At 38.6% G+C, this 22798-nt stretch overlaps 1 protein-coding gene and 1 long non-coding RNA gene across 4 annotated transcripts in view; both read right to left on the bottom strand.

Moving 5' to 3' along the window:
• Positions 1-776: 776 nt before the first annotated feature.
• Positions 777-1805, bottom strand: LOC117316075. The gene is made up of 2 exons (XR_004529816.1): positions 1706-1805; positions 777-1232 (listed from the first exon to the last, which is right to left on the bottom strand). It is a non-coding gene; the product is annotated as an uncharacterized LOC117316075 (long non-coding RNA).
• Positions 1806-5537: 3732 nt separating this feature from the next.
• LOC117316551 (protein FAM167B-like) overlaps positions 5538-22798 on the bottom strand; it is a 71208-nt gene continuing 53947 nt past the window's right edge. For all 3 annotated transcript variants that reach the window (XM_033871189.1, XM_033871192.1, XM_033871190.1), the window contains exons 3-4: positions 8417-8966; positions 5538-7577 (exon numbers count right to left, since the gene is read on the bottom strand). In XM_033871189.1, the coding sequence (XP_033727080.1) occupies positions 7326-7577; positions 8417-8914 (750 nt within the window). In that variant the 5' untranslated portion in view covers positions 8915-8966 and the 3' untranslated portion in view covers positions 5538-7325. The remainder of the gene's footprint in view (positions 7578-8416; positions 8967-22798) is intronic.

Raw genomic sequence — 22798 nt, 5'->3', positions numbered from 1 at the left:
AGAAGAAGTGATACGAGTCCTCGCACGCGGATCAACATACGCATCGTGCTGAAGGCAAAAGATTGGATCTGAAAAGATCGTAATTCAGAGTACTTGCTCTATTTCTCAATCTACAGTGGAGAATATTTAGCTGTCGAGTACCAAAATTTAGAAAGCATACATCAGTTTCTGTAAAGAACGTTTTACTAAAATTTGATTTAAAGGAATTTAAAGTTGGAGAATTCCTAAAAGATATATCTAAATTATTCCAAAGAGAAGAAGTTGAAGGAAAGAAGGAGTTTAATGTGCGTTGGAGTCTATAACGTTGTTGCCGCACTTGCTGGGAATTTCTTAAGTTATAATTTGTTAAGACTCCAATATTACCCGGTAAGATATCACATAAATATGGGGGAGCTATGTTATGTTTTATGTTATAAAAGAGGGTTAATTTTCTTATCTCTCCCCTCTTGGCTAATGGAAGCCATCCAATTTCTTTATATATAAACTCTATTTTTGTGTATACTGGTAACCCTGTAATAATACGAGCTGCCTCAAGTTGTTAATTTTCAAGAATATTGGAATTGGTAACACCACAATTATCCCAAACTTCGCATGCATACTCTAAGATAGGTCTAATGTAAGTTAAATACATTTTTTCTAATGTTTTTCTGCTTAGTTGAAATTTCAGTTTACGAAGAGTTGCTATATATTTAGAAACCTTCTTGATGATTTCGTCTATATAACGGGATGAGCATATTGTCCAATCTGGTGCAGAGATAGAAACACAACACACTGTATTTACATTATTTACAACATTTAATTACAATATACACTATGAACAACTGCACATCCACACTCACTTTCACACATTTAATAAGAACATTTATCACAAATAAATGGTTCACTCTAGGAATGGGCAGATTTCCATCACTGTCTATGAGGTCACCTAAATAGTCTACACTGGTGGGCAGATTTCCACCATGGAGTGTCAACAAGAAACCCAGTTCTCTCCACAAGATGGGCACCATCAAGCCTCATCACGAACAGTTCTATATTGCCAGCAAAGAATACCACTCATGGCTGTCCATCAAGGTTCTGGCTGTGTTCCTCATGAGTCGCAACCACAGTACCCAGGCCACCTCGCTCCACCACACATCAGTCTGGCATATGTCCCTGTCAGGACTCTGTTCTGACCATGATCCTTCCAGGATCATCCACACCACATTATGGTCTATCCTCACCAATGGGTTAAACTAAAAGATAATACAAATATACTACTATATAATTATGGCCCAACTAACCTAGCCTATTTACAACCGTTATATTGACTGATATAATACATATATGTAATAAAATGACTACACCCTAAATTACTGAAAGTATGACACACGACGCTTTAATATTTACTACACTGACATGCACTCACGTTACACGTGTGCATATAACAATGACCACCCGTAATTCAGACTATGTAGACATTAACTAATATGTATATAATGCTACATGATTGGTATATCTCTAAAATATCATCTATATAACTGTACATGTCGTATAATACCCTATTAATAAATATACAATACGCTAAGCACACCTGTATACACCCGTGCAACATACCGGGTTGGTATCTATAAATAGACAACTATAATACCTTGCTGTTTATCTACACAGCATGTCAACAACAGTTATAAACAATATATACAGTTGGGTGTGTATGTACGGTACTCACCGCAAGCTGTAGTTTGCGTATTTATGTCCAATAAATGAGTAAATAGCCACGGTGTTGTGCCGCTACACCTGCATGTTGACGTGTTTACACCGCACGTTCTGGAATGTCTTTGTCATATATCCGGTCACACATCCGGTTCACGTACAAGTCTTTAAGCGCGAAATACAAACAAAGTAAAGTACAATGGTATGTAAGTATCACTACTTAAAATTACTCCTAAGTGTTTATGTTTTTCTGTTATTTCTATAACTGTGTTATTGAATGTAAAAAGTGGCTGGTAAGGGAGATTTGAAAAAGATACTAGCATGATTTCTGTCTTTTTGGGGTTGAAGGACATAAGCAAGTCATTTGACCATATTTCAAGAGCTTTTAAATCAGTATCAACAACATGTGTAATATCATCTAAATTTTTTGAAGAGTATGACAATGAAGTGTCGTCAGCAAAAAGACGACAAAATGATGTGAGTTCGGTGGATATATCGTTGATATAAATGAAGAAAACATAGAGGCCCTATGACAGATCCCTGTGGTACACCAGCATTAATATTTTTCAAAGAAGATTTGAAATTATTTATATAAACAGACTGTTTCCTGCACGACAAATAATTAACTATCCAGGTAAGTAAGTTTCCATTTAGTCCATATTGTCCAAGTTTGTATATGAGGCCTTTATGCCAAACTCTATCAAAGGCTTTGGAGAAGTCGCAAAAAATAAATGCTATGTGTTCATAATTTTCCAACGATAACAGCATAGAGTGATACAATTCTATCAGTTGGTGCGTGCAAGAGTGTTTTGGTAAGAATCCTGATTGTAACTTGTATATGAGATTGTTTTGGTTGAACAAATTGTAAATATGTTTGTATACTAAACGCTCAAATATTTTTCCAACACAACTTAGTAATGATATTGTAATTATATGCACTGTGTTTATCCTCACCTGTGAATATAGGCATAACATTTGCTATTTTCCATCTTTCGGGATAGGAACAAGTTTGAAGGGACACATTAAATATGATAGATAAAGGTAGAGCAATCTCATTAATAATCAATTTCAACATTCTATGGCTTATTCCATCAGGCCCTGTTGCTTTATTTATACTTAAAGTACATAATATATCTTTCACTTCCTTGGATGTAATAACTATATCGGTAAGTATGGAGTCAGTTAGTGTTCCATGGCTAATGCACGTTCACAGCTCCAATTGGAGGCGGTCAATGCAGGCATATGATTTGATGAGGATTTTCGGGGAACTTTCCGGGTTTTTTTTTTACAAATATACGCCCGTCCATGGTCCAGTGGGACGCGATTTTGTCATCACGCCACAATTTTCCGAGTTCGTTTACTATTCCTTGTCTATAGGGTGTCAGACACTCGGTTATATATATCTTGCTCTCCTTATAGTAGTTCTTTAGGGCAGATTTGGCTTTGAATACCTTCTGTCGATCAGTATAACGGACAAAACGGGCAATGATGGTTACTTTTTTATCACGTATCTCGCCGATGATGTGGGATCTGGATATATCACTTTTACAAATGTTAAGTACTGATTGATAAGTGTCGAATTGATCGAGTGGCTTGTCCATCGGAACATTGTGAAATTTTAGTGCGCCCCTCCTTGTGTATTGTTGTTGTTCTTCAAGGTCACACTGGAGGTTTTGGATGGTGTATTTGAGTTCAGATATTTCTGAAGCCTGATTGTTGCAGCTGGGTTTTAACGGGTGTCATGACGTCATTAATATGGGAATCGATAACCGATTGTATGGTGTCGTTGTCAGACAAGGCTATTTTAACGTGTTTGTCAATTTCTGGCTTCAGAGACACAAGTAACATTTCAGACACAATGTTGGCTAATTTTGGTGCTAACATCTCAGAGAAACGAGCCATAAATTCAGGTGTAAGCATGGAGTGTTGATAACTTTCGGTACACGCCGAAGACATTTCCTCGTGTGAAGGAGATAATGATTGGGTGCCCTCTGGTAGAGGGGACGTGTATATGTTGAAACGTTTGCTTTCAACATCCTCCGGAGACTCATATTAATTGAAACTTACTTGTCCCGTTGTAGATTTCGTGTAAACTATGTCTCTATAGGAAAACAAAAAATGATTGATAAAGTGAAGAATGTGTCGACCCGAAATTTAAACTTATATATTTACCATTGTATGGCACTGCCACTATATAACCCTACCAATTCAGTTGCGAGTTCACCAGCTTATGAACTGCATGAAAAACAAAATCGCAGACAAATAAAAAAAATCGCAGATGGTAAATAGCGCGCTTCATGGAATTTGCCTCTGTCCAGTTGGCATTCATATTGACTATGAATGCCAACTGAAAGCCGTTCAATGCTTAAATATTTACATTTTGGTGGCAAAGCCACGATATAAACTAAGTAAAAAGATTTGCAGTCTATGTGAGCATACTTGACACCCAAAACGTGACATCAATCCATGCCGGGCATGAATATATTCACTCACCGGAACTACTTGTAACTAACGCAAACAATCATGGCTTTATGTTAATTAAAAAGTATCGAAAAGAAATTTTATACAATATTCTTACACAAATAATAAAAAGGATTGAACAAACTGGGGTTGTTTTTTTCGTATTATTTCAATGCACTTTTTTGTTTGCCAAAAATAGGCTGTTCTATTTGTCGAACCCCATTGACGAAGTCGCTGAATATTGGCATTTTTATGCTAACTCAATTTTAATTTTCAAAAATAGCAAAAAAATATGTCGAGAATGAAAATATAAGCATTAACTGTCTTTTTTGGTGTCTATGGTCGATATATATATAGATGCCAGAGCTTTGCAAACAAACGTCATATTGTGCCCTTAAAAGACAGTTTAATCCTTAAATAATTTTATATACAGATGTATAATGCGTATAATTATGTTCTGTACCCGCGGCAGTTAAAAGTTACCAGACAATAAAACGATGATATTACATTTAAAATGGCATTATCTTCAGACCATTTTGTGAGAGTTATGTCCCTTCCTCCTCTTGCCACTGTCTGTACAGGGTGTCTGATCATCGTCTGTTCGCCTGATTTATGAACTAAGGAATTAAGTTATCGCATTATTCGACGTTTTTCATTGTCTACATGATTTCGAAATCAAAGTGTTACGATTTCCAAATTTTCGGACCTTTTCGTCGCGGTTGTCAGGAAAAACCGAAGGCTCAGTGTGAACCAAGTTGTTGACAAAAGGGACACTCAGTATGAACAAAGTTGTTGACAAAACGAAGGCTCAGTATGAACCAAGTTGTTGACAAAACAGAGACTCAATATGAACCAAGTTGTGGACGAAACGGAGGCCCAGTGTGAACAAAGTTGTTGACAAAACGAAGGCTCAGTAGTTGTTGACAAAACGAAGGCTCAGTGTGAACAAAGTTGTGGACAAAACAAACGCTCAGTGTGAACCAAGTTGTGGACAAAACGAACTCTCAGTATGAACCAAGTTGTGGACAAACCTCTTTAAATGTATGTTATTTTTTATCCGAGATACATTATATAACCGATGCTAGGTATCTTGTCCGAAACCAAGAAATTGTTAACCACTGTATGTTGATCGTGGACGACTAAAAGTTGGCCCCCTACAGAGCCCGGGATTCTCTTCCGTGTTTTCGGGGACATTGAGGGGGCCAAAACAGATCTGCTGCCCTCACTTGGGGTATTTGTCTTTTCCTTCCTTCGCTGCCTCTCCTGTAAGGACCCGTTGTTATATAATATTACGGCCGCCTGTCCATTAAACAATTTTCTCTGCTTCCATAGGTAGTCAGTCTTACAACCAGGATTGACTGATGTGTAATCCACAAAGAACAAAACAATTTTTTCCAGTATAATTTTTTTGTATTGCTCGACAATTTCATAAATTATATGTGTACTACCCCTAATAAACGTATGATCTGGACAATATTCCACAGTTTATTGTTATTTGTGGAATCAAGGATTTTCTTGATTAAACAGAACACATTTAAATGATCTAATTTAATAACAGAGCATTCACACAATAAAGTTCATAGAGTTGTCGTTCCTTAGACTCTCACGCGCATGTGTTCCGACCACTCTTTTTCTCCCGCCACTTATACACACTCACATGTTAAAATTAGAAATCGTCATATTGCATAATAGTATCAGTTATTATTCAGCCATTTTAAGTATACTTTAAACCACACACATTATTCACTAAAGACAATAAGTACTTATTTCCATATACACTGCATTAGTTGATACACGTCTAACTGATGATAGCTGCTAAGGATTTATTTCAAATTACGCGAATTTCATCCGAATTGTAGTGAAATTGCTGTAATTTAGACTATTGTCAATACATTCTACAAATAACTCCCTATCTAAACAAAGACAGTCCAATTACGTATTCACCCTCCTCAATAATCCCTATCCAGTTCAATTCGTTTATTCCTTTGGCCTCTCAGCCAATCAGATTTTTACCGCATACATATATACACTAAGTGATATTGTGGAGAGTGATACATCCTTGGGTATCGTAAATTATTCATTAGACATTTATTATTATCAGACATAAAATAATGTACGGTATACGGAAAAACTTACAACTGTGAGATAACAGAATTACACCCTAAATTTTGAACAGCAGGCTATGCTTAAATGCATATATATGGACACACATGCATGCATACATACACATATATAGGTACGCGAACATGCGTGCATATATGATAGACAGAAGGATGCACCCATATACATCCCGCCTTATTAAAATAGTACCAAAATGAGACTTGTTGCGATAAAGTGTTGAACACACAGGCACTTAGAATGACCCTCACATAAAACACACATACAATTTATATATAAGGAGCAGTTTTACTGTTTATTCTATCTTAATGATATCACTGAAACAGTAACGTTATTATAACAATTACAGCCTTTTGATAAGGTTGATACATGATTTTATTAACCTCGGGGAAAATATCTTGTTAACAAAACAACGTATCGACCGAAATCAAAAGACTATAATAGTAATATTATAAGTTAAGTTTATAACAAGTACGGGATCAATTAAGATCCTTTACACCGGAATCAAATATACAGCATACAGTGTACATGTAAATAATAATTTAATCAATGAATTGTGACAACAGTTCCATTTCTACAGAAGTTCGTATTGATATAATTATATAAAAGTTCCTGATCCGCCCAATGCCTGTCTAGTCTAGTCTATTGTAAAATATAAGTGAATGCAAGCAGATCTTCCCTGAAATAGATTACAACGTAAACAATTATTCACTCAAGAGACTACTGATGAAAATGTTATCACCCAAACAAGGAAGGCATATCAATTAAAAAGAATAAAAATGTAAAATGGCGCCCATACATACAGGAGATAAAAAAAAAAAAAAACGGCGCCCATACATAGAGAAGATAAAACCGAATTCCATATGATCATACAATGTGTTTTGTGTATTGTTCTATCTATAATATCTATAATTAGACCATCAAGTTCCGTTACAAGATAATCTCCCCGAAAATATTCCTGTTTCCGGATTTTGTCGGTTGATTCAACTGACAGAATTAAACGAGCGACCGCCATTATTTCAGGAATAAATCACAACCATTAAACGATAAGAATAACATCAAAATATTGAAAATCTCCGTGCGGACAAATTCATCGGAGTCACTCCCAAATGTTTGAAGGGGTTTTCCAGAACGTCAGAGGGACTGTCGGAAATATCGCGTATTTCCTGCATGTCCTCCATATCGAGTTTCACCTCCTCCAACATGTCCTTGTGAGCGTCACAACTCCTCTGGAGTTTTAATTGGTGGATGTCATGACGTAATGACAGGAGCGTCCTTGCCAACGCCTGGTCCTGAGAGCGCATTTCCTCCTGAAAGTATCATCAAAGGTTACTCATTATAGTAATCTTAAATATTGTGGACAGAAATAACCTGTATTGAGAACAAAATAATGCGAGTTATTCCCCTTCTATTGCAAAATATTTTTGTGCGTTGCCGAAATGCTGGAATTACTTTCGGTATTAAATTATATCTAAGCCCTACGGTAAGCCGTCCGGTATGCATTGAGTTCCACATGTGATCTTCGACATATAATTAATTTATAAAAAAAACCTAGCTCTAAACTTTTACTAACCAATTCCGTCCTCACTCTCAAACCAGCTCTAACCTTTTACGAACCAATTCCGTCCTCACTCTCAAACTAGCTCTAAACTTTTACTAACCAATTCCGTCCTCACTCTCAAACTAGCTCTAAACTTTTACTAACCAGTTCCGTCCTCACTCTCAAACTAGCTCTAAACTTTTACTAACCAATTCCGTCCTCATTTTCAAACTAGCTCTAAACTTTTACTAACCAATTCCGTCCTCACTCTCAAACTAGCTCTAACCTTTTACTAACCAATTCCGTCCTCACTCTCAAACTAGCTCTAAACTTTTACTAACCAATTCCGTCCTCACTCTCAAACCAGCTCTAAACTTTTTCTAACCAATTTCGTACTAAATCTCAAACTAGCTCTAAACTTTTACTAACCAATTCCGTCCTCACTCTCAAACTAGCTCTAAACTTTTACTAACCAATTCCGTCCTCACTCTCAAACTAGCTCTAAACTTTTCCTAACCAATTTCGTACTAAATCTTAAACCAGCTCTAAACTTTCTTTTACTAACCAATTCCGCCCTGACTCTCAAACTAGCTCTAAACTTTTACTAACCAATTCCGTCCTCAGCCATTCCAGAGCGTCATTTATTCGTTCTTTCCGTTCATCTGTTAATTTATCATTGTCATTTCCATTTTCGTCGAAATCCAATTTTAAATCCGGTTTGGATCTTCGCCGAGGACGATCTAAATATTTTTCCCGCCACTCTACATAACTAGCTCTTCTCGTGCCTAGTCTAAGTCTCGTGGCGGTTGATTTCAAACGACTGAGATCAGAATCACTTCCGGTTAAATTGTTCACTGGAGAAGTACTATTTGACGCACTCCCGTTTCCGTTATCGTTCTCTACGTCACATCCGGTTATCGTGATCAGCGGGTTCACCAGAAGTGACGAGCTACTACAGTTTTTGCTGTTTTCGTTGTTATTATCATCGTTGTTTTCAGATATACTGTCTAACGAAGGTCGATGATAATCCCTCATCTTATAGTCGTGGTACTCCTGGTCGTCATGGAACAGGACAGTCTGGTGAAGCATTTGCATCTGTATTATCATGTGTGTCCGTTCGTCCGTATCAGCTCCCCGAGAACGGATCTGGTGGCTCAATCTGTCAACAGAACAAGATGGACGAATTTAGTCAACAGTAAAACATGGAATATTTCAAAATCCCTGACGAAGATAGAAATTCTGGAATCAGATCATGTCTGTTTTTGATCACACTACCCCAAAAGTTGTGTACATATTCTGACGAAAATCGGTAATATTTGTTTCATAGTTGTTGTAAAAGAGATGATTTTAAAAACTGTTTTAAGTTGTCGCTACGTACAGTGCAATGTGAATTCTATCAGACCGTCAGCAGATTTCTATATTTACTTACAGAGAGATATAGTGGAACGTGGTGTAGGGAAAACTTAAATAAAACAGCACGTGTGTTTCCGTATCCGGTACCAACAGTGGGTTTTTGCCTATCGTAGCTGGAATTTCTCTTTTAGACAGTATACGTCTATGTACAATAGTCGTAACATTCTGACACGTGTATCATCATATAAAACCATTTTGTAAACTGAAAACACACCTAGCAATTTACATTTATTCTAAATTCAGAAAGAATGCACAATTACGCTGTCTGCTTTCACTACATTACCATGTATAACACATAAATCCGACGAATTTAAATAAGTAGAAAAAATATTTGAAATGCCATCTTAAGACTTGCCAGGTAGATATTTGTATTATGTGTAGTCTGTATTTAAGATGCAAGACGTTGTCAGAGGGAATCAACATTCCAGCGTTGTCTTACGTAATATCCCTAATTAACGTTAATCTCCGCCTAATTACTGCCGCGGGTAATACACATCGGTAATTAGCACAGGTGATATATATAAGTACGTGGGTATATATGATTTTTTATTAAGTAAAAACACTGGTTTATGTTTTAATTGGGTACACGGTGGAAAGGAGTTATTATGCTCTTTAGGTTTCGGCGAAATATGGTTCTGTCAATCACCAAATAACTCTGAAACTATTTTACCTTGTATACGACAAAGAATTTTTGACCAAGCCCAACAGTATTTGAGAGATGCATTAGAAAAGTCCTCGAAATGTGTTTTATATAAACATATTGTGGATAATTTTTCTATTCAGTTTTATTTAACTAAGTATATACCTATGAAATTCAGAATATGTTTATCAATCGAAACTGGCCGCTTTAACAATATTGATCGAAATTTGAGACACTGTTTAATTTGTAAATCAACGACTGAGATAGAAGATGAATACCATTTTGTATTAATATGTAATAAGTATACCAATTTAAGAAGACGCCTCATTAAGAAATACTATTGGCAAAAGCCTTCAATGTTCAAATTGATACAGTTATTAAGTGTACAAAATATCAAAGAATTAAGTCGCTTAGGCAAATTTATATTTGAAGCAAACAAAATCCGATCTTTATATCTTTAATCCGTACTCCACTTTGTATTTGTACTGTAGCATTGCTGTTCTATGCCATTATCATGTATTGTTTTGTTTATAATATGTACTTATGGGCCGTATGGCCTACAGTCAATAAAGAAATTGAAATTGAATATTACCTGTCTGTATAGTCCCCGTCAGCTCATTAAAATATTCGACATAAATCAATATGTATATGTAGTACAGATTTATGTTAACATTTTTAATCGTCACAAAACAAAGCATTATGAGTAGGCACAACCTTGATGTAGAGCAAGTGCAGAAACGAATGTTTCCGAGAGTGTCCGAATGAAACCTGACGGAAATCATACGTGATTACTTTGTACCATCGATCATCTTCAGTGTTTACACTTGATTTAATTAGATTTTAAGTGAGGAAGTGAATTGTGTATTGAAGGTAATGCGTGTCGATGTGGTCCTAAATAATTGTGATAAGTTGTAAAAATTAAGCAAATAAAGAATCTGAATCTTAGAATCTTAAAAACTCTTAGCGGCGTCCTTTCCCAAACTTGTCCATATTTAAATATTTGGCATAAGAAAAGGTTAATATACCCCTCAAACTGTGGTAACATTGTTCTTTGGAATAAGTTCAAACTATGTACAGTTTCCTAAAAAAACTAGATTTATTGTTGGTTTTTATGAAATATTGCACATTTCTAAAAATTTAAGTTTTCATCCATAGAGAGATTTTTATTTCTAAAAATAGATAAGTCAAAGTTGAAGTTTGAATTAACATCTTCGAGATTTTGAAATATTAACCGCTTTACATTGTACATGTAATACATGTCGACAGCTACTTTACTACATAAGACTGCGGATGTCATGGCACGATCTCACTTCTATTAGCTTTTACGTGTATAGCCAGTGAGATAGTAGGCGCACTAATGATGATGATGATGATGATGATGATGATGATGATGATGATTTCTATCATAGTTGCGGAAAGGATATGCTAAACATTTTATTCAGTTAAAAATTATCTGAAATAAGAAATGTCCACAACACAAATAGTGATGAATGACGAATGACCCTAAACATTCACAATAAATAATGCAGTTTTTTTTTATCTCAAGATCTCGTGAGATTGAACTTTATAACGAGACTATAGACGCGATTACAAGCTTAAACTACTCGTTCTCGTCCTTAGTCCCAGGGTTGTACTCAGCTTTGAGTAGGGTTACTTCTCTATCAGCCTAGTAGAGTTACTTCTCTATCAGCCTAATAAGAACAGATTTTTACACCAAAGACCACATGCTGAGATTTCGAGCTCGAGGAAAATCATATCTGACCATAATGGTCATCCACGATGGGTTTATCTATTTTACAGTCAGTTAAACTCGTCAGAGATCGTAAAGCTCCTCCGATCTATTGATTCCGAACGTTATCTACATTCTTCAGCCAATCTCGACTAAAACCTATCGCCTCCCGCTTCATAGTTAGCGCGCCTGAACTCAGATCTGAACAATGCTTGAACTTATCAAATCTACTTAACAGCGTACTCTATAAAGCTCGATAGTTCCTGATTTCTCCGCGTGTCTTTCCGTAGTCGTCCCCATACAGTTCTATACTCAAATTTTTACATACAGTAACCAATAGCAGAGGACGTTCTCCCTCTAGTCACAACTTACTGTCACAAGCCTCATCTAGTCACCTCTTACGATGTCACTAGCTCCCTCTAGCGACCACTTACTCTGTCGCCTACTCCCTCTAGTGACCACTTACTCTGTCGCCAACTCCCTCTAGTGACCACTTACTCTGTCGCCAACTCCCTCTAGTGACCACTTACTCTGTCGCCAACTCCCTCTAGTGACCACTTACTCTGTCGCCAACTCCCTCTAGTGACCACTTACTCTGTCGCCAACTCCCTCTAGTGACCACTTACTCTGTCGCCAGCTCCCTCTAGTGACCACTTACTCTGTCGCCAACTCCCTCTAGTGACCACTTACTATGTCACTAGCTCCCTCTAGCGACCACTTACTCTGTCGCAAACTCTCTCTAGTGACCACTTATGCTGTCGCAAACTCCCTCTAGTGACCACTTACTCTGTCGCAAACTCTCTCTAGTGACCACTTATGCTGTCGCAAACTCCCTCTAGTGACCACTTATGCTGTCGCAAACTCCCTCTAGTGACCACTTACTCTGTCGCAAACTCCCTCTAGTGACCACTTATGCTGTCGCAAACTCCCTCTAGTGACCACTTACTCTGTCGCCAACTCCCTCTAGTGACCACTTACTCTGTCGCAAACTCCCTCTAGCGGCCACTAACGCTGTCACCAGCTCCCTCTCGTGCCTACTTACTCTGTCGTCAACTCCCTCTAGTGACCACTTACTCTGTCGCCAACTCCCACTAGTGACCACTTACTCTGTCGCCAACTCCCTCTAGTGACCACTTACTCTGTCGCCAACTCCCTCTAGTGACCAATTACTCTGTCGCCAACTCCCTCTAGTGACCACACTCTGTCACCAGCTCCCTCTAGTGACCACTTACTCTGTCGCCAGCTCCGTCTAGTGACCACTTACTCTGTCGCCAACTCCCTCTAGTGACCAATTACTCTGTCGCCAACTCCCTCTAGTGACCACTTACTCTGTCACCAGCTCCCTCTAGTGACCACTTACTCTGTCGCCAACTCCCTCTAGTGACCACTTACTCTGTCGCCAACTCCCTCTATTGACCACTTACTCTGTCGCCAGCTCCCTCTAGTGACCACTTACTCTGTCGCCAACTCCCTCTATTGACCACTTACTCTGTCGCCAGCTCCCTCTAGTGACCACTTACTCTGTCGCCAACTCCCTCTATTGACCACTTACTCTGTCGCCAGCTCCCTCTAGTGACCACTTACTCTGTCGCCAACTCCCTCTAGCGACCACTTACTCTGTCGCAAACTCCCTCTAGTGACCACTTACTCTGTCACCAACTCCCTCTAGTGACCACTTACTCTGTCACTAGCTCCCTCTAGTGACCACTTACTCTGTCGCCAACTCCCTCTAGTGACCACTTACTCTGTCGCCAACTCCCTCTAGTGACCACTTACTCTGTCACCAACTCCCTCTAGTGACCACTTACACTGTCACTAGCTCCCTCTAGTGACCACTTACTCTGTCGCCAACTCCCTCTAGTGACCACTTACTCTGTCGCCAACTCCCTCTAGTGACCACTTACTCTGTCGCCAACTCCCTCTAGTGACCACTTACTATGTCACTAGCTCCCTCTAGCGACCACTTACTCTGTCACCAGCTCCCTCTAGCGACCACTTACTCTGTCACCAGCTCCCTCTAGTGACCACTTACTCTGTCACTAGCTCCCTCTAGTGACCACTTACTCTGTCGCCAACTCCCTCTAGCGACCACTTACTCTGTCGCCAACTCCCTCTAGTGACCACTTACTCTGTCGCCAACTCCCTCTAGTGACCACTTACTCTGTCACTAGCTCCCTCTAGTGACCACTTACTCTGTCGCCAGCTCCCTCTAGTGACCACTTACTCTGTCGCCAACTCCCTCTAGTGACCACTTACTCTGTCACCAACTCCCTCTAGTGACCACTTACTCTGTCGCCAACTCCCTCTAGTGACCACTTACTCTGTCGCCAACTCCCTCTAGTGACCACTTACTCTGTCGCCAACTCCCTCTAGTGACCACTTACTCTGTCGCCAACTCCCTCTAGTGACCACTTACTCTGTCACTAGCTCCCTCTAGCGACCACTTACTCTGTCGAAAACTCCCTCTAGTGACCACTTACTCTGTCACCAGCTCCCTCTATCGACCACTTATGCTGTCACTAACTTGTCCATTATACATTCAATAAATTCCGTTGTCCTAGTATATACTCCCACGCTAGACTAAAAATCAGTTACCCCTAACCTAGTTGACCTACTATTCAGTCACCCCTAACCTAGTTGACCTACTATTCAGTCACCCCTAACCTAGTTGACCTACTATTCAGTCACCCCTAACCTAGTTGACATACTATTCATTCACCCCTAACCTAGTTGACCTACTATTCAGTCACCCCTAACCTAGTTGACCTACTATTCAGTCACCCCTAACCTAGTTGACATACTATTCAGTCACCCCTAACCTAGTTGACCTACTTTTCAATCACCCCTAACCTAGTTGACCTACTATTCAGTCACCCCTAACCTAGTTGACATACTTTTGAGCCTGACCTTCCAAAATCATCTTAACACTCGTGTCAATACTTATTCCCGACCTTCCATAAACCGGTCATCCTTATGGTGTGATGGAGATACAAAATCTGGAACACGTTCATTAAGACAAGCGTACCTCAGTCGCCAATAGCTATTTTATTTTTGATTTTACTTTTTCGGCGACAGTGGAGACTCACAATCGACAGTGTATATTGATTTTGTATGGTTTTATATTGTTTTACATCTTTTCAACCACTATGGTCATTTAAGGACGGCCTCCCCTGTGTATTGTTTAACGTCCTATCAATAGCTATGGTCATTTAAGGACGGCCTCCCCTGTGTGGGTTTGGTATTGTTTAACGTCCTATCAATAGCTTTGGTCATTTAAGGACGAACAATGTACAGTGTATGGATAATCTGTTTGTAACTTACTCGTCAAATAAAACGATAAAGTCACTGGCAGTAAAGTGGGTGTATTTAGACATTAAAAGCAATCTACACAAACAACTCCATATATCGACGTACACAACCGCACAAGCCAGTCTTAAATAACAATCAATTATCATTTTAGTAGATTAAATCGAAATACTACATAAATTAAAAGTCTTTAGATTTACAAATAATCTATGAAATGTTTTACGTCAATGAATATCCACTGATTATAAGGTATGGAGTCCTTGAACTTCCGGTAGCCCCGGACAAACTGTGACGAGGAGCAAACAGGTGGATGATTTTATCACTCCGGGATGATAGCTTCTTTACAAATCCATTGAATCGTTTCACCAAACTGATAAGTATATCAGCTATAAATTACCTGGGCCGGGACTAATACAACACTAAACACATTGATACCTGGGATTCCGTGATAGGATATAAAATTAATCTGCTGTGACGTTTTATAATCATATTTTAACAAATATTGTTGATCTTAATAAAACTGATGAATGCATTTACTAAATAAGTTTTCAATAAAAATGTAAGCATAGGGTTTTAGTACCACCTTCTCAGTGGTAAAATGCATAAAATTGTTGATTTCACCTTTCGTGACCTCAAAAGGTAAAGAATTAACAATCTAAATGTTTATCCCTCCTCGTTAGTAGATCGTCCCGCCAAATTGAAAAGGGATATTAATCGTCGTTATAGATGTTTGTTTGTTACAGAGTTCCCGATCTCTGTTGGTGGTAGGTATAACGTCTGTCAGTCAGAGTCCCCGATCTATGTTGGTGGTAGGTATAACGTCCGTCAGTCAGAGTCCCCGACCTCTGTTGATGACAGGTATAATGTCTGTCAGTCAGAGTCCCCCGATCTCTGTTGGTGGTAGGTATAACGTCCGTCAGTCAGAGTCCCCGATCTCTGTTGGTGGTAGGTATAACGTCCGTCAGTCAGAGTCCCCGATCTCTGTTGGTGGTAGGTATAACGTCCGTCAGTCAGAGTCCCCGATCTCTGTTGGTGGTAGGTATAACGTCCGTCAGTCAGAGTCCCCGATCTCTGTTGGTGGTAGGTATAACGTCCGTCAGTCAGAGTCCCCGATCTCTGTTGGTGGTAGGTATAACGTCCGTCAGTCAGAGTCCCCGATCTCTGTTGGTGGTAGGTATAACGTCCGTCAGTCAGAGTCCCCGTTCTGTTGGTGACGGGTATAACGTCCGTCAGTCAGAGTCCCCGATCTCTGTTGGTGACAGGTATAACGTCCGTCAGTCAGAGTCCCCGATCTCTGTAGGTGACAGGTATACCTTCCGTCAGTCAGAGTCCCCGTTCTGTTGGTGACGGGTATAACGTCCGTCAGTCAGAGTCCCCGATCTCTGTAGGTGACAGGTATAACGTCCGTCAGTCAGAGTCCCCGTTCTGTTGGTGACGGGTATAACGTCCGTCAGTCAGAGTCCCCGATCTCTGTTGGTGACAGGTATAACGTCCGTCAGTCAGAGTCCCCGATCTCTGTTGGTGACAGGTATAACGTCCGTCAGTCAGAGTCCCCGATCTCTGTTGGTGGTAGGTATAACGTCCGTCAGTCAAAGTCCCCGATCTCTGTTGGTGGTAGGTATAACGTCCGTCAGTCAGAGTCCCCGTTCTGTTGGTGACGGGTATAACGTCCGTCAGTCAGAGTCCCCGATCTCTGTTGGTGGTAGGTATAACGTCCGTCAGTCAGAGTCCCCGATCTCTGTTGGTGGTAGGTATAACGTCCGTCAGTCAGAGTCCCCGATCTCTGTTGGTGGTAGGTATAACGTCCGTCAGTCAGAGTCCCCGATCTCTGTTGGTGGTAGGTATAACGTCCGTCAGTCAGAGTCCCCGATCTCTGTTGGTGGTAGGTATAACGTCCGTCAGTCAGAGTCCCCGATCTCTGTTGGTGGTAGGTATAACGTCCGTCAGTCAGAGTCCCCGATCTCTGTTGGTGGTAGGTATAACACCTGTCAGTCAGAGTCCCCGATCTCTGTTGGTGAAAGGTATAACGTCCATCAGTCAGAATGTCTGTCAGACCTGAACAAAGTATTGACCTGTTCGGCTTAGGACTACCTAACATACGGGCCTCAGATACCCGAGAATCTTCTCGTGTACCACCTCGTGTTGATGGAGAACAGACTGGGTGGTCGGGTATCTCACAGGCAATGCACGTGCCTTTCACTGAGGCCCTTCCATCCGGGCTAACAACAGTGATAAGCATCAGCTGATATAACCTGTTTCTCAATTAATGTAAAATAACGTTTGGCATTTTGTATATAGAGTAAAGACAAGTACTTTATTTCAGATATTACCCCAATGTTAAATGGAAGTATTCTCAATCATTAAATACATAACAAATGAAATAAGCATTTAGAGAAACTGCCGAAAGTGCACAAGTTCCTTTGAAATAGGAACATCTGGTCCCCTCGGATGTGTAAACGTATTTTACTCTTATTTCTACTTTCCCCCGAATCCTTCTAATTGGTGATTAGATTGGACAATACGACAGCGGGGTGAAAGGTCATGCTGGCTCTGTCCAGTTCACGACATTAAGTGTCCCCATCACGTTGGGGAGTCTTACTTCAGTTGACCTTGGCTGTCACGCAGACAAAAACCAAACTTTTTTCAGCATGTGTATGAACAGGATGTCTCCTGGAGATGGTTTATAGGCCCTTCACACATCTAAATCAGCCAATCAACGTATGTTTTATAGGACCCCACACATCTAAATCAGCCAATCACCTTATGTTTCATATGTAGTCCCTATTTTTGTTTTATATGTAGGCCCTATCTAAAATAGGTTCAATATTGTGTCGCTAGGAAACTGTAGTCAGGAATTGGTGACAGACATGTTTATAAATGAAATTCTACAAGGTGCTTGGATATTTTGTAGTGTTAATATTTCAATATCCGTTGACAGAAAGACATAGATACATTAATGTATAAATATTGGAGCGTTTGATATTTCAAATTCGTTAGTTATATCTTCGTTTATCTGGGAACCCCCAGTTGTTGATATCCGAGGTCAATGGGAGTCCTATATAATATACAACGTACTTAAGAAGGTCGTTTGTAGCTTTCGTCGGGTGCGTTATAAATCTAGTCAGTAGTTATGACCTTGTCGTAGTAATAGCTCTACTGAGATAATGTGTGTTGTTAAAACACACGACACAAAATAAAACAATCTTGTATCTATGACCTTGTATCCTTCGTCAGGCATGCAATATATCTAGAAACAAGTCACTTGATACGACCTTGAAATATTAATGTTTTAAGCTTAAATGGTGCGTTATAACGCATTCAGTTATTGATCTGATTCTTTGTACCAGAAAATGTCAGAAAATATTTGTATCTTTAACACAGCGATTGAAAACTATAAGCTTTCGAAAACGTCCGTTCCTGTCGTCAAGCTCACAGTGCAAATGATGAAATACGTTCTGGCAATTTTACAGCTCAATTAACGCGATCATCAAGGCTCTGGCATTTGTCTTCTTAACTTAAAGAAACCTTTCGAAACCTTCAAAACAGTTTTCAATCGCAGTTTGTGTAAAGATACTATCTTATTATAATGATGTCAAACTGATAATCTCCATACTGAACAATGCTATATTAGTTTTAGATTAGAAATCATTCTGCACCCATTCACATTCACTCGGTGAGGTGTTTAACTTTAAATGGGACTGTGCCCTAAACGTAGAACAGGGTAAAACAGGTCTCCATGAGGGTGAAGAATAAATTGCTCTAAGCTTTACACATCTCTATAAACCAATTGTATTTCAATGGTACTTATGGAGGAGGTCCCCCACCTTGTTCTACAGGTAGTCCCACCCAAAGTGTTGTTGTAAACATACAATTAAATTGACAACTACTGTTACTATAATACCCCCCAGTGTTGATGGTGAATCGAGAATTACGATCATTCATCTATTGGCATCTACTTTGTTTACTGAATACACGATGTATAAATACATGTCCTCTTCAGACACCTTTCTAGTACAGCTTGCCTGAAAGAAACCTCAAGTACAATACTACCCAGCTTAGAGAAGCCAACAATTAGAGAGATACTAGTGACATGTCCTTCAAAGAGAGAACCACACAAAATAAACTAGTGACACGCCATTCACAGAACAGACCTATACAAACTAGTGCTTTACGTGTTGTCCCAATGGGGTGGATTAAAAAATTGCAAATTGAGAATGTTTACCAAAGAAATAAAATCGATTTAAAATGTTTACGAAGGCGTTAGTTACAAGTCAAACAAGATTGACTCCTTTGTAAACAGGTAACTTCGACCCGAAAAAATGCCGTTCAGGACATTTACAACGGCCGCAATGTTGATGTTTTACACAGCTATATGATTAGAAATAAAATGCGTCGTTTACCGAGTTTCAAATCAGTTTGGACAATAAACATCGGAAACACATGCCGACATATTTCCTGTCTCGATTGTCTTTAACCTTAAAAGAAGACTGATGTCTCCAGAAACTATATGAAATAACAATACATCTACCAAAATATACTCACAAATGACCCTTAATGTTCATTATCGATTCTTCAAATTTAGAGGTGAGAAATAGACAAAAGACATCGCGATTGAAACAGAACTGCAAAAGGTCTTGTAAATGTCAGATGTTCAATTTTGTTCAAAAGTGAAATATTCGTGATATACAGATAGGTCTCTAAGATAAGTAACACAAAACAATATGCATAACTTATGACATAAAGCATATAAAATCCCGTGATATGGAATACTCTTACGAGCAAACACGTGGTGTCAATTTCGTGTTTTGAGTATCCGCATTTTTCACACAGCGGATTTCTTTACGTAAGGAATGCTGATAAACATGTATAAAATCATAGTTTTTCAATATATATGTGCGCCAGCTTGGTAAACCCGGAACTGTACGACTGTGATAGTACTTACGGACTGTCCACTGTATACTCCTGTCAGAGTTGAATATTTCTCTATTCCGCGGCAGTAACTATATATCACAAGCTATCTACGTCCGAACACTGTTCATCATTTGGTTACCAAGTCCATCTCGTATGGTTTTATACACGGCCATTCCGTCTGACCTTTCCGAGTTAATTCGAGACTGTCTCTTCAGGGTTAATTACGATATCAGCATGACAGAATTCATTCCAGTTGACGATTATGATACCATATATATATAATACTACATACTTACATGTCAAAGTTCAGAGGCAGAGCTATTTTGAAATCAAACAATATTATTTAACAGTGTGATTTACATACAGAAGTAATTATTTAGACAGGCCAATATCCGCGAGAACCAATTAACATTAATATATACATGTTTATTGACACTTACTGTTATGTGAACAATAGCCTTTTGTTTCATCTATTTTTAGATTTGGTCATACCTGTTAATGATACGGACATCAGACATGTTTTATTACTATTGTGGTTGAATTTCGATCTTTAAAATGTTATCAAGTCTTTGAAAACGATTACCATTCCGTATATAGTGATATATTTCCCTGGGGAACGCCCTGTCATGGACGGTGCTAATGCAATCCACCAAAGTTCCAATATTTGTACAGGTCTGTGGCAACGCTATCTTCCCTATTACCGATCGCCCTATCGTAAGAATTAGTACTACAAAAAGTATGGGACCTCCCTGTAAAATTAGAGAATTATTGTATCTCTACAGGGGGAAATGATATATTGATTTAATCTGCTGTTCTTATATTTAGATTCTTGTTTTCATGTTTTCTATTTAACTAGCTGTAACTTTTCGTATTCTAACTCATTCCTCGGGCCCACATCGCTAGTATCTTCAGTGATTACAAAAGCAGGAAAGGTTATATGCTACCTGCAGTGAGAGACAAACAACCTAACTGTTTGGAATTGGTACTGTCGCCCTTTGCTCGAGGCTAAGTCACGCTGTGTAACAGCACTATATGTAGACATGAGATGGTTTAAAATTTTCATGTACGAGTTACAACATTTCAATATAAGAACACATTGGATAAACAAGGAATGACATGGGTATTGTCTCTCTCTAGTCTGTTCCCCAATCCAGCAGATTCGTTGTAATTGGTACTTTTGCCTTTCTGCTTGACTTCAAAGTTTACATAGATGAGAGTCTTGTGACATTGGCAGGCAGGGTTTCGTGTTCCATATACAATTACGACAATTCAATATGGGGACACATCAAACTACCCATTCATTGGCTTAATCATCTGAACTTTTGACCTTTGTTGTTGCGGAAACGGAACATCTTTAACAGCGATATTAGTGGCACGTAAACTATTTATGAGTATATCAGATTATTGTAAAACTTCACTTTTGAGAAAGGTGAACACAAATTGAAAACTGAAAGTCCGGAGCTCGTTTGGTTTAATTCGATATTAAGTATTAGTTGGCCACGTCATGTTTGCAATCCAATGAGTAGGTCAATTTGTATCACAATATCAAGCGTTTCCACTGATCTAATATAAAACTAAAGTCGCTTAATGCATGTCAAGAAATATGTTTAAGAAGTGTTTTACTTATATAAAACGAAGCAATATAAAATGTACATACCCAGTTTATATCAAATTACCAATACTTTCTGAAGCAGTCAACAATTTTAATAAAACAAATATCAAACATATCCGAAACAATGATTTTGTTTATAAAAACACATCAGGTTCAAAATATATTACCTAGAAGGTCCCTTGTGACGTCACCAATTAAAGATAAGATCGGTACAAAAAGTAAGTAACGTTCAGGTTTTCGTGTCGAAAATGAGTAAACAGTCCATATCGGATTGCTGTTTGTTTAAAATTTTGTGGGTTATTAAGTTTGAAAGTCTGCAGTATTACCGGATGTCATAACAGACGGCTCCTGTTTCAATGACGTCCTGATGTCTAATCACGACAAATACCACAAGTGCGCGGCAATTCAATTTTGACTGGTATACGATGTGTTTGAATGTGTTTTACTGGATCTGATTGGGTATACGATGTGTGTGAATGTGTTACACTGGATTTGATTGGGTCACTGGATTTGATTGAGTATTCGATATGTTTTAATGTGTTTCATTGGATTTGATTGGATATATGATGTGTGTAAATGTGTTACACTGGATTTGATTGGTGATACATATATACCAGTCTGACACTGTATTTGATTGGATATACGATATGTATTATTATGTTACACTGGATTTGATTGGTTATACGATGTGTCAATGTGTAACGCTGGATTTGATTGGGTATACGATGTGTTAATGTGTAAAGCTAGATTTGATTGGTGATACATATATACGAGTGTCTGACAAAGTATTTGGTTGGATATACCTATACGCAATTTCAACTTTTTTATGATTTATTTAACTGGATATACTAGATGAATGCATTTATGTAACACAATATATCATTGAATATTCCTGATATGTGAATATGTTACGTTTTATCCCATTGGATATTCATGGTATGGTTATATGTTAGATAATACCTGATTGGATACGCGTTTTATGTAAATATGTTCCTGGAACGAAAGCACGACATCCCACTGTTACATATGAATTCGACTCGTTACTTATGGCTGTGTCCACCAGCATCATGTGTCCCCGTTTACCTCCCATCATCTTTGTTTCCTACTCCTTATTATTTCCATCTTAGTTCTATATGCTACACTGTACCTGCTCTGTCCTGTTGACTACTTACTCGCTAGCTATATCATACATAACGTTTCATGTTTGTATAGAAACAAAGTCATTTATTTACCGGTAACACTAGTAATTGTTGTCTAATTTGCAGTTACTGGAGTTAACAGTATAATAGATAGCTTATTTAAATGAAATCTTTATGTTCTTTTAATCATGTTTAGGGGATATTTTCGAAGAAAAAAATGACAATTACGTAGTCTCTCATC

Source organism: Pecten maximus, chromosome 18 (genome assembly GCF_902652985.1).
Source record: "Pecten maximus chromosome 18, xPecMax1.1, whole genome shotgun sequence".
Lineage (NCBI taxonomy): Eukaryota > Metazoa > Mollusca > Bivalvia > Pectinida > Pectinidae > Pecten > Pecten maximus.
The sequence above is the reverse complement of the archived record's forward strand: the minus strand, read 5'-3'. Positions and strand labels throughout refer to the sequence as shown.